Source organism: Bos javanicus, chromosome 4 (genome assembly GCF_032452875.1).
Source record: "Bos javanicus breed banteng chromosome 4, ARS-OSU_banteng_1.0, whole genome shotgun sequence".
Lineage (NCBI taxonomy): Eukaryota > Metazoa > Chordata > Mammalia > Artiodactyla > Bovidae > Bos > Bos javanicus.
In genome coordinates, this window is record NC_083871.1 from 27876935 (window position 1) to 27890168 (window position 13234).

At 35.7% G+C, this 13234-nt stretch overlaps 1 protein-coding gene across 11 annotated transcripts in view; it reads left to right on the plus strand.

Annotated features, from left to right (window-relative positions):
• The window catches only part of HDAC9 (histone deacetylase 9), a 992890-nt gene that overhangs the window by 611275 nt on the left and 368381 nt on the right, over positions 1 to 13234 (plus strand). For all 11 annotated transcript variants that reach the window (XR_009735813.1, XM_061413649.1, XM_061413654.1 and 8 more), the window contains one exon: positions 384 to 647. Coding sequence is in view for 10 of the 11 variants with exons in the window: in XM_061413649.1 (XP_061269633.1) it covers positions 384 to 647 (264 nt within the window). In the remaining variant the exon portion in view is untranslated. The remainder of the gene's footprint in view (positions 1 to 383; positions 648 to 13234) is intronic.

A 13234-nucleotide genomic window follows, 5' to 3' on the forward strand; every position in this document is an offset into this window, starting at 1 on the left:
TAGGGAAAAAAAAATTCTCAGGTTTGCCTGGATTAAATTGATTCATTACAACCTGTCCTTTGTGACAGTTTCATGGTTTCCAAAGGAAAAGTTCATTATTTGCCCTTTTCCCACCATTTTTTAAGTGAACTATTTTTTTAAAAAAGACATTTAAAGACCTCATTCCCTGCCTAGGACACCAATACAGTATGGAATTGGTGGGACTGCTTCAGATTTAGTATTACTGAAGAATTTCATTGCATACAAATTCATTCAGAAAATGATCCTCAGAAATTAGAAATCAAGGTGTACTGAAGTAGAATTATAGGAAATCAAAGTGTATATTACTGCTGTGTTACCGCCAAGAACCCCTGAATATTGAACCCCTGAACACTCTCTTCTAGCTGCTTTCGAAGTCTATTGAACAACTGAAGCAACCAGGCAGTCACCTCGAGGAAGCGGAGGAAGAGCTTCAGGGGGACCAAGCAATGCAGGAAGACAGAGCGCCCTCTAGTGGCCACAGCACTAGGCGTGACAGCGGTGCTTGTGCGGATGACACATTGGGACAAGCTGGTGCTGTGAAGGTCAAGGAGGAACCCGTGGACAGTGATGAAGATGCTCAGATCCAGGAAATGGAATCTGGGGAGCAGGCTGCTTTTATGCAACAGGTAATAGGCAAAGATTTAGCTCCAGGATTTGTAATTAAAGTCATTATCTGAATATGAAATGCATTGCTGGTTTTGGTAAATGGATATTATTTCCTATCCGTTTATATCTCTGAATGATTTGACTTTAGTGTTTAAGGATTCTGATTAATGCAGATATATCTATATATAGATCTTTCTATATACTGATCTCTATATAGATAGCAAGGTTTCTTGAAACTCTACTGTTAAGGAAATACCTGTTACACTAAAATTATACTACATCAGTATCCAAGTGATTAATAGGCTTTTAATTCATCCCAAAGCCTGACCCACCAATTACTTCTAAGGAAAACGAACTCACTGTTGGTTTTAGTTTATCTGTTGAGGTCAGTGACTGCTGGATAGTTTTCCAGTCTGATCAATGAAACATTTTATTAGTAACTGATTTTTTTTTGATATGTAGAATTCAATTTTCACATTGTTGTACATACTGTATCATACTACAGTCTTGAACCCTATTAAAGTTAGTCAGCCCCTTCCTTCCTCTATCTTTTTTTGTTAAGTGAAATGTTCTGGTTACTATGCCAGTAGTCCTAGGTTATTGTATAGATTGCAGTTGAAAATATTAGGAATAGAGGTGGTTCTAAATATATAGATGCGAAGTACAGCACTATTTTAAATATCACATTATGTCTCACCTAGTACTGCTCATTTCATTTTTATCCTGTGTTATTTGATGACATTGTTTATTGAAAAAGATCAAATGAAGCAGATGCAAATGTTGGCAAGAACTAACGTGCTGCTTTATGGTCCAATCAGATACAACACTGTATCTCCAGCTGTGGAAAAAATAGTAACAGTATGATTATTATCTGATCTGAAGTCAAAAATCATGTTTAAAAGAAGAAGATGTGTCATGTTTGATCATCATTATCACTAGGATCTCTTCAGTATAATTCCATAATGACACAATGTATACCATACTATTTTGGCAAATAAAAAATTAGGAAAGTTAGGTTTAACAAAAGAATCTACTTGTACATAATGCACCTTCAGAAGGACTATGTCCTTTGATGCTATGAAATGCAAACAACTTTGAAGGCAACAGAAGACTGTTTATTTAAGTCAGTTCTTTGTCAGGTTCCTGCTGGTCTACAGAAAACTGTTTCTATGAGGCTGAACAGGAAATGCCTTGTGGAAACAGGAAGTCCAAGTGATTCATGTACTGAGGAATGTAGGGAAAAAAACCGGAGGATAGTGTTTTACTCTGTCGGTTTTTAAAGGGCACTCTATGAATTGATTTATTGTCTAAGAAAATAACACCGCAAGTAGGGAAATTGTTAAGGAAGCTTTTCACTGGAACATTTCCTTCATACTCTCTTTTGATATGTTTACCTTGTTTTATAGGTTTACTTTTGTTAAGCTAGTTAAAGATTCGTTGTATTAAGACCCCTTTAATATGGATAATCCAAATGACCTAGAATCTTTGTGAGGTTTTTTTCTATTAAAATATTTATATTTCTAAATCCGAGGTATTTTAAGGTGTAGTATCCTGTTTCAAAGGAGATATAGCAGTTTTGCCAAATGTAGACCTTGTATAACTGTATGTTACTGGCACGTGTTGTTTACATTTTGCTGTGACATTTAAAAATATTTCTTAAAAAAGGTTACTGCTAAAGATACATTATCCTTTTTTAAAAAGTCTCCATTCAAAGTAAAGTAACATAACTAGAAGTTAGAAAGTTTAAAACTTTTCCATATAATGAAAGTCCTTCGATAATTTGACAAATAGCTATAATAGGCAACACTTCCTACTACCAACATATTTTGGTTAGTATATTCCTTCAGATTAAAATGACTTTTTGTCAGTTGTTTTGCATTAAAAATATGGCATTCCTAAGATAAAATTTTATATTTTTTCCATCTCATAAATATACATTTTATTTAAAATCTTTTTGCAATCTCATAAAAAAGGGATAGTGCATCTTTTAAAATACATTTTATTTGGGGAGGAACATGTGGCTGAGCAGGCTTTTGTATAATATTACTGCAAAGATATGTAATCACAAACAAAAAAAACCTATTTTTTATAGTGTCATTTGAGAGAGCTTCATCAGTACAGTTGGTGGACATTAATTGTTTGAATTTGATAGTCTTTGAATTTAATCAAGAAACTACCTGGAACCAGTGAAAAGGAAAGCTGGACTTAAATAATCTTAGAACTAATTGATAATTGTCTCTTTTAAAATCTACTGTATTTATTATAATTTACACCCTTGAAGGTGATCTCTTGTTTTGTGTTGTAAATATATTGTTTGTATGTTTCTCTTCTTGCCTTCTGTTATAAGTCTCTTCCTTTCTCAAATAAAGTTTTTTTTAAAAGATCCCCTTTATACATATGGCTTTGTGTAAACTTGATATATTTAATTGAATTTGAAACTCATGCAGTAGGTCTCGTATACCAAAATATATTGCCATTCTTTGTTGAAACAAGAAAATAAAGATATTTTGAGCAGTTACTTCTAATGCCATTAAAAATAATAAATCCAACAATAGTCACTTTAACCAATTTACAGCAGCCATTATCAGATAACAGATACACGTAAAATTTGTTGCAGTTTTATTTTCCCTGCGTGGCCTATTTCATATGTTATCATCTTTGATGTCAACTTCTAAATATAAAATTTTATATAAATAGGTATCAGTCACTTTAAAAATTCTTTTTAAAAAGGTTAATATAATCCCTTGAATATAACAAACACTCCATAAATATTAAAATGAATAATTTTCTGTATCATAATAGTTATATCTATTACAGTAAGAACCTGACCTACAAGTACAAAGTGACAGTATATAAAGAAAAGAGTAATTAAATGACCTCCCTTTATATGGAAACAATTGTTATAATAGTAGGGTGAAGAACAAGGAGCCTGAGTCAGGTGAAGGGGCCTGGACCATACACATCCAGGAGCTACGCTCATTGCTCCTCTTCTGCTCAGTTGCAAGCAAAACATTACTTCATAATCTGTTATAATGTGTATTTGGTTCAATAAGTTAAAAATATTTGTCTTATATTCTCTGATTCCCGTAATCTAAACTTCAGTAGTGTCACATGAGTTAAACTACTCTAATTCTGTAGCTAATATCATTTACTATTACAAAATGGATTATCATTCTGTAAGCCTGTAAATTTGATAATTTGGTCAGACTTGTGGGAAATATCACTGATGCTAGTCATAATTTTCTGAAAACTGCCTTTGGACTATAAAATTATAAGATTACTTGCTACTGCTGCTGCTAAGTTGCTTCGGTCGTGTCCGACTCTGTGCGACCCCATAGACGGCAGCCCACCAGGCTCCCCCGTCCCTGGGATTCTCCAGGCAAGAACACTGGAGTGGGTTGCCATTTCCTTCTCCAATGTGTGAAAGTGAAAAGTGAAAGTGAAGTCGCTTAGTCGTGTCCGCCGATTCTTCGTGACCCCATGGACTGCAGCCTACCAGGCTACCGCGTCCATGGGATTTTCCAGGCAAGAGTACTGGAGTGGGGTGCTATCGCCTTCTCTAGAGATCCTTAAAAAGCTGGAGAAATCAATTAGATAATGATTTTATACTATACATCTGATTTCACAAGTGTAAAGGGACTGTTTCAGTATGTATCAATGTTAGAAGCTCTTCTATTTTCTTCAGAAAATAGTTTTTGCCAGCAATGAATAACCATTTACATTTCTTCCTCTCGTCGTCAAGGCCTGCCTTCTTGGTGAAGTGGGCTGCTGAAATGGAGACTGCTACTTTATATAGTTTTGAGAAAGACAGCTTTTTAAAAAAAATTATGTTTCTTCATACTTATTTTTTTCTAAAGTATGTTAAAAAGGAATTAAGATACTAAAATTTTTTTTGAAACGTACTACTCAACAGATATATAGGTGGACAACAGTATTTTTTTTTAATTTGGCATTCCTTTTTGACTTTTTCCACTAACAGAAATATACAACTGTGGATATATAATGATGGGTTAACAATGATAAATAATCCAGGTTTACAAATTATAACCGATTATATTATAACCAATTAGAATCTCATATATATATATATATATATATATATATATATATACACACACAAGAGAAAAAGTTTGAGGGGTAGATTACCATTCCCTTTATTATTTATCATTCCTCCAACTGGGTTTTAAAGGGAAAGTATGGGTGGGGGGCAATCAAAGAACTCAGACAAATGAAACAGGATATGAGAAATGTTACTCCTCAGACTTTATTTATGTTTTAAAAGTTGTCTGTTCTCACTTTATAATAATTTCTTTAAGGCTTGTAGATGGTAGAGTTTAGACAATGCAACTTTGGGAGACCATTTGATTTACAAGAAGACTTTTATTTTTTACTGTTGCAAGTATATTATGTACTCGGTATTGTTATAAACACTTTACACCTGTTAACACATTAGTCCTCACAACAGCCTTACAGGGTCGGTATTACTGTCCCATTGTAGAGATGACGGCCCTGGGACACAGAATAAGTCAAATCAGGTCAAGGTCACCCAGTCAGTGGCAGTCTGGCTCCAGTTTGAACCTCGGCAATCCCACACCAGCCCTTGTTCTCAGCCTGTAGCACTGAGCTGTATTTGTGCAACAACTCTCCTTTCATGTCCTTCAAAGCTCTATGAAATCATTAGCACTTTCTTCTCTCTCTCTTTGCCCATCAGCATTTCCAAACTGTTTTGAAGCAGTTTCCTCTTTCGGTCACTGCTGTTAGTAAAGAGATTGTTGTTTTTTAGTTGCTAAGTCATGGCTGACTTTTTTTGCGACCCCATGGACTGTAGACCATCAGGCTTTTCTGTCTTTGGGATTTTCCAGGCAAGAATACTGGAGAGGGTTACCATTTACTTCACTAGGAGATTTTTCCAACCCAGGGATCAAACACGCATCTCCTGCATTGGCAGGTGGATTCTTTATTGCTGAGCCACCAGGGAAGCCCACAAAAGTCAATATAGATATTGTAAAAAGGAAAAACAAGAATGTTTGTCTTGAGTTCTAGACCTCCTAAGTGGTTTTCCTATTGAAAGGTGCATAGAGATTGTCTTGAGGGAATCTGTTGACAGTTGGTATTCTGACCACACCCCACAGAGGTTTTGAATCTGTCTTAAGAGTGCAGCAATCTATGTTTTTCAAGCCCTTTGTGAGAGTCTGACTCAGAAACAGTGCTCTGGAGGCTGCCAGGGGCGCTAATGCTATGCTATGCTATGCTAAGCTAAGTCGCTTCAGTCGTGTCCGACTCTGTGTGACCCCACAGACGGCAGCCCACCAGGCTACCCCGTCCCTGGGATTCTCCAGGCAAGAACACTGAAGTGGGTTGCCATTTCCTTTTCCAATGCATGAAAGTGAAAAGTGAAAGTGAAGTCGCTGAGTCTTGTCCGACTCTTAGCGACCCCATGGACTGCGGTCCACCAGGCTCCTGCATCCATGGGATTTTCCAGGCAAGAGTACTGGAGTGGGGTACCATTGTTTTGTTTATTTCTTAATCAATTGATAGATATTTGGATTGCTTTCACTTTTGGCTTTTATAAGTAATGCTGCTGTGAACATTTGTGTACAAATTTTTGTTCTAACATGTTTTCAGTGTTTGATGGTATATAGATCTAGGAGTGAAATTACTGGGTCATCTGGTAACTCTGTTTAAGTTTTAAGGAACTGCTGAATTGTTTTCCACAGTGGCTAAACTATTTTATATTCCCACTAGCAATGCATGGGGAGTTCCAATTTCTCCACATCTTCTCTAACGTTTGTTATTTTCTTTCTTCCTTTTTTTTTTTTTTATTGTTGTCACCCTAGTGGATGTGAAATGTTTGTTCATTGTTGTTTTGATTTCTATTTCACTAATGACTAATGAAGTTGAACATTTTTTTCATTTAGTTATTATTTGCTTATCTTCTTTGGAGAAATGCCTAGTTAGGTCTTTTGCCCATTTTTTTTTTAAAACATTTAAATGTCTCTCAGCATCTTTAGTACAATCTCACCACATGAACTAGGGCAGGCAGAAAAGGCTTTCTGGCCTTATGATTGTTTTAATTTATTTTTAATTGGAGGATAATTACTTTACAATATTGTGTTGACTTCTGCCATACAACAACGTGAATCAGCTGTAAGTATACATACGTCTCCTCCCTCTTGAACCTCCCCTGCAACTCTGCCTCCCTCCCCATCCTCCCCCCTCAACCCCCGCCAGGTTGTCAGAGAGCACTGGGCCGAGCTCCTCCTGTTGTACAGCAACTTCCCATTAGCTATCTATTGTACATAGTGTAATATATATGTTTTAAAGCTACTCTCTCAGTTTGTCCCATGCTCTCCTTCCCCTGCTTTTGCCCATTTTTTAATTGCCCTGTCTTTTCTGTTGAGTCATAAGAGATTTTAAATATATTCTGAAAGTGCATGCTAAGTTGCTTCAGTTGTGTCCAACTCTTTGCAACCCTGTGGACTGTAGCCTGCCAGGCTCCTCTGTCCATGAGATTCTTCAGGCAAGAACACTGGAGTGGGTTGCCAGGCCCTTCCACCTCCAGGGAATCTTCCCTACATAGCTGTTGAACCCACTCTCTTATGTCTCCTACATTGGCAGGCAGGTTTTTACCACTACTGCCACCTGGATGCTAGACCATTATCATGTATATGAGTTGCAAATATTTTCTCCCATTCCATGGGTTGTCTTCTCATCTTCCCGATAGTGTCTTTTGATGCACAAACATTTTAAACTTTATTGAAGTCTATTCATCTATTTTTTATCTTGTTATGAATATGTTGCTTAATGTGACAAAGATTTGTACCTATGTTTCCTTCTAAGCATTTTATAATTTTATAACTTACTTTTAGGTATTTGATCTGTTTTGAGTTATATACATTGTTTTTATTTCTCCCTGCTTTGTGTTATTTTTTAAAGAGATGAGAATTTACTGATTGTTGAGCTCCACTTGCTCTTGCATCGTCTCCCTTTTCCTCATTTCTGGTTGATCTGGTCTTGCTTTTCCACTATCCTGGTATTCTCTGTTGCTTCCAAGATTTCCATGGTGCTTCCTTTTTTTTTTTCTTGTCAATTAAATGCTATAATCTTGATGTTTATTATATCTAATATAAACTGGAGAATGTTCTGTATTTTTCCTTTAAGAAATGCTTATTTCCTTGTGATCTTTAAAAACTAAATCAAATTTATTGTTCTTCATTTATATAACTTGAAAATTCTATCTTGGTGTTACTCATTTTTACTTATGTCTGCATTGCACTTAAATTTTGTGATGAAGTTATTATGTTCAAGTCTGCCTTTTGTTCTGTTAATGGAAGTTCTGCAAAGAATCCTGTATTTGTATTTCCAAACTGGTAGCCACGTGTAGCTATGAAAATTTAAAATGTGACTGATATGAATTGAGATTTGATTTAATAAAACATCAGATTTCACAGACATAGTATAAAAATATATTTATTAATACCTAAGTAGTGATGTCATACGGCCTTCCCTGGTGGCTCAGTGGTAAAGAACCACCTGACAATGCAGGAGACCTGTGTTCAGCCTCTGGGTCGGGAAGATCCCCTGGAGAAGGAAATGACAACCCACTCCAGTACTCTTGCCTAGAGAATCCCATGGATAGAGGAGCCGAGTGGGCTACAATCCATGGGGTCACAAAAGAGTCAGACATGACAGCGACTAAAACAACAACGAAGACATATAGTGATTACATATTAAAAAATAGTATTCTTAATGTATTAGGTTATATAACATTATTAAAATTTATGTTTCTTGCTTTATTTTCCGCCTTTAATGTGGCTGTTAGAGTATTTAAGATTGTATATGTAGCTTGCATTTGTGATCTGCATTCTGTTAGTATACAGCACTGCTCTTAGATCATCTTCCTCTCATGTTAATAGATGGATCTCACTACCTCATTTTGGAAATAGTTGGATATAAAATCTGAACAAATGAATATCTGCTCTTGCCAGTATCTTTCTATTGCTGTTATTTATTCTAATAAATAGGTGTAAAATGTGTTAATGAGATCTGTGGCACCTTAAGGGTTTAAGGATCTCTTTACTCTTTACCTTAAAGACAACTCAAAGTCTATCAATGTGTTTTATTAATAGTGTCAGTCTTAAAGACAGTTCACTCACTGCTCCACTCTCATCTCAGTTGATATGTTTATCTCCTGAAAGTGTACTGCTTCTTCTCACTCTTCCATTTCTGTCTCTCAAACCACCATTGAGACACTGGGATGGATTATCAAGTCACCTTTGGTCATCTCCTTCATCTCTTTATTTTTTTCTGAAAATATATATTATAGTGAAGTATAGTTGACTTATAGTGTTTCAAGTACATAGCAAGGTGATTCAGTTTTATGTATATACATATATTATTCTTGAGATTATTTTCCATTATAGATTATTACAAGATATTGACTATAGTTCCCTCTGCTAACAGTTAACCTTCTTTATCTCTTATAAGCAGTTGGTACTCCTATTTCTGGTTTCCTTGCCATCATATTTCTTTGCTCTGTCTTTGGCTCTGCTTTTCCCAGTCACTACCATACTGCTAAGTCACTTCAGTCGTGTCCGATTCTATGCGACCCCATAGATGGAAGCCCATCAGGCTCCCCGGTCCTTGGGATTCTCCAGGCAAGAACACTGGAGTGAGTTGCCATTTCCTTCTCCAATGCATGAAAGTGCAAAGTGAAAGGGAAGTTGCTCAGTCATGTCCGACTCTTAGCAACCCCATGGACTACAGCCTACCAGGCTCCTCCACCATGGGATTTTCCAGGCAAGAGTACTGGAGTGGGGTGCCATTGCCTTCTCCGAGTCACTACGATAATTAATACTAAACAAATTCCTTTCTAAAAACAAATCATTGCAAGAGCTTCCTTTCATTATCAGTGTCCTCTTTTACTAATTCAGTTAACTTACTGTCAAGTTACAATACCACTTTTCCATTCTCTAAGGCATAACCTACAGTAACATCTCCCTAATCTCTTTATCGAAAGGCTGTCATCCAGTTTCAGTCCTCATAATTCAACCTTTATATTCTGAGTGGTAACTTATCCCTTCTAATTTAACTTAATCACTTTCCATGCAAAGCAAATTTCCAATTTGGAGTTCCAATTGCATGAGTTTCAGCAAACTTTTTCACTCTCCGAAAAGTTCTTAACTTCCTTTTTCAAAATTTTATCTTTCTCTGATTTCTCTAATCCATCCAAACTATTCTGTCAACTTGGAATCAATTCCATAGGACTTACCATGTAGTTTTTTTCTTTTATTATTACCTTTCTGTCATCATATCCTTTTGCCTTTGAAAGCAAGGGAGAATATACAGTGCTCCTGGAACCACAGAAGGAATTTCTGAAGTGCTCAATTAAATCCTATTTGAATGATTTTTGTTTTACATTTCTCTTATTCAGATTGCTTAATGGTTAAAGGATATTTTCTTCCATGTCATGATTACAGGTTCACTTTTGTTTTCTAATGTGAAGTGTAGATTCAGTTTTTACTTGTTGGAATACTTATTGTGCTGAATGTCTGCATTAGTAACGTTTTCCTTAAGCTGGCTCTAGTAATAATAGTTACTGTTTCATTTTCAGCTAGGTGTAAATGATAGAAATTTTTTCTTGATGAATTTATTTGCTACTACCCAGAACTTACAAGTTTATTTTCTTAATTTGTGTTCTGTATTAATCATTATTCAATTATAATATCTGATGGAAATTTTTAGATAAAAATACAGTATCTTAATTTTCATAGCCTCTTTATAGTACAGGTATCTCAGAAATATTGTGAATTTAGTTCCAGACCACTGCTATAGAGTGAATCACACTAACTTTTTAGTTTCCCAGTGCATGTAAAAGTTATGTTTACACTATAGTCTATTAAGTGTGCAATAGCAGTATGTCAAAAAATGTACACATATCTTAATTTGAAAATAAAGCTGTGGGGGAAATGGCACCAATAGATACTTGAGGCAGGTTTGCCAAAAACCTTCCATTTGTAAAAAAAACATAGTATCTTCAAAGTGCAGTAAAGTGAAGCACAATAAAATGAGGTATGCCTGAATTAGTTTTTCTATGTCCATATAGTCTATATAATTTTTGGAACTTGGAGCTTGGAAAGAAGACAGAATTATTCATACTAAGAGAATGAATCAACCTCACTTTTATGCATATTTAATTAAGGAAAATTATTTCTGAACCTAGAAATTATGTGTTGTTTTGACTGTGTATACCACAAACTTGAATAGTGGCACTGTCCTTGAGATTCATGTGTGGAACTGTGTTATAGGCGTAGCTGCCTAGTGATGAAAATGCAATTCTTTAGTTGGACTGAAGTTCCAGCTCTTAACTTCATCTGCCAGCAACTCTACCTCCAAATTACTTAATTCTGCTGAGCCTCAGTTTGCTGGTTTATAAAATGAGATTAACAATTTTTTATTTTTATCAAGGATTTATAAAACGTAAATGGATTTATTTGAGTAATACCAATGCATGCTAGCAAAATTGATGCTGAGTAAAAAATTATCAAATGTTATTCATATTATTCGGAACTTCTTGAAACTTTAGTAACTTTATTCTTTCTTCTTGGCTGGAACCTAGGTCACACTCAATTTCACTTTATAATAATGAATAACTTTCTCTTCAGTAACTAAAGAAACCTTAGAAGAGTGCTTCCCCATCTTTTCCATGTCGCAGCTCACTCAGAAAATGGGAATAGATACACAGCATGGGTCCCTGCAGGAGGCTGCTTCACTGTTCCTCCCTGTCCCAAGGACTGCAAGTGAGCAGTCTAGAATCAATTGAGCTGCAGCCCTTTCATCTAGAATCAATTGAACTGCAGCCCTGTCGTGACTCAAGGGGCAGTACCCTAGTTGGATTGTTCTTTGGGAGACCCTGTGAGTACCTGTCTCCTCTCTTCCTCTCATTCCCTTTCCATCTGTCTCCTTTTAGCTCCCATGAAAAGAACCCCAGATTTATTTCATCATATTTCAACCAAGGATTCACCAAATTTAAATCAACCCTAGGTATAAATGATGCACGTGATCCTAGTTCCAAAGAGTAGATAGGAAAATACATTGATTTTAGGGAGGGTCTTCAGATAAGCTGTTGATACTCAGTTCTTCCCACCCTATTACAGGATCAAGAAGCAAAACTCTGAAAATCTGCCTTGCCTAGGAGCCTACGTGACAGATTTTCTTCTCATATTTGCATTGGGCTCTTTTTCAAAACAGAGTGAAATAAACAAGTACTGAAATTTCTGTCTTTGTTTCTTAAGAAAATGCTCTGAGGGGTATTCATTTGGGAAGGTGTGCAAAGTGGGGGCTCTGTTATCTCTGGTTTGGTTTGCTAAGTCTTTCCATCTTGAAACAAGAAATCTTGCAATGATTTCTTGATCTCAAGTGAATTGCTTCCTGAGTTTGAATAGTCATCGGTCCTCTTTAGTGCTTTCACTTAACATGATAAAGACCCACTCCAGTATTCTTGCCTGGAGAATCCCAGGGTGGGCGGAGCCTAGTGGGCTGCCATCTATGGGGTCGCACAGAGTCGGACACGACTGAAGCGACTTAGCAGCAGCAGCAACATGATAAAGAAACTTATTTCACACTGTATTTTTAGTATTTTAGATATGTTCTGGTCATGGTAGTGGTGCTATCAAATTCCTTTTTTTTCTTTATACTTCATGAGTTAAATTTAGCAGTTAGTTTTCTGGTATACATTTAAAATGATTTGATTTTTACTTCATTGCTTGAATTGCCTGACAAACTTGTGAAAATATCCAACTTGATTATTTTATTTTTTTTAATTTTCCTTACCTGATACATATTTTAAGTATTTTTGTATATCCTATAGCTTTATGTATGTGCAGTAGTTTAGTTGTACCTCAACATAATTAAATAGAGAAGCAGATTTAAAAAGCTGGGATATTTTTCCCTAGAAAGGAGCTCTCCTGAAGATTTAAAAAATGTTCAATTTTTAAAGTTCTGGATTTTTTTTCCCTCATCATAATTAGGATTAAATTTTTGAAATGAGATTTTACTTTGGTTACTTTAACAGCCTAAACCATATTGGTTTTTTAATCTACTTTTCTTAAAGTATAATTTACATTCAAAAATCTGCTTATATGTATGTACACTTGGTGAATTTTGACAAATATATACATCACGATCTAGATGTAGAATGTTTATACACTCTAAAAGAGTTCTCTCCTGCTCCTTTTTAATCAATCCCCCACCCCCAGTCTCTACTGGGCCGCTGGCAAACCATCTGTTTCCTGTCACTGCACATTAATTTTGATTTTTCTAGAATTTCATATAAATAAATCACATAAAAAGTCTGCGATATTTTCAGTCTTTTCTTTTAGTCAAAAATGCTTCTGACATCCATCCATGAGCATACCAGTAAAACGGTCTTTTTTTTAATTGCCGAATAGTATTCCATTATATCAGTATGCCATGATTTGCTTGTGGCATTGATGGGCATGTAAGCTATTTCCAAGTATGGACAGGTATGAATAAAGCTGCAGTGAATATTGTATTCAAGTATTAGTAGAAAATTGCCTTTATTTCTTTGAATAAATACCTAGGGTTA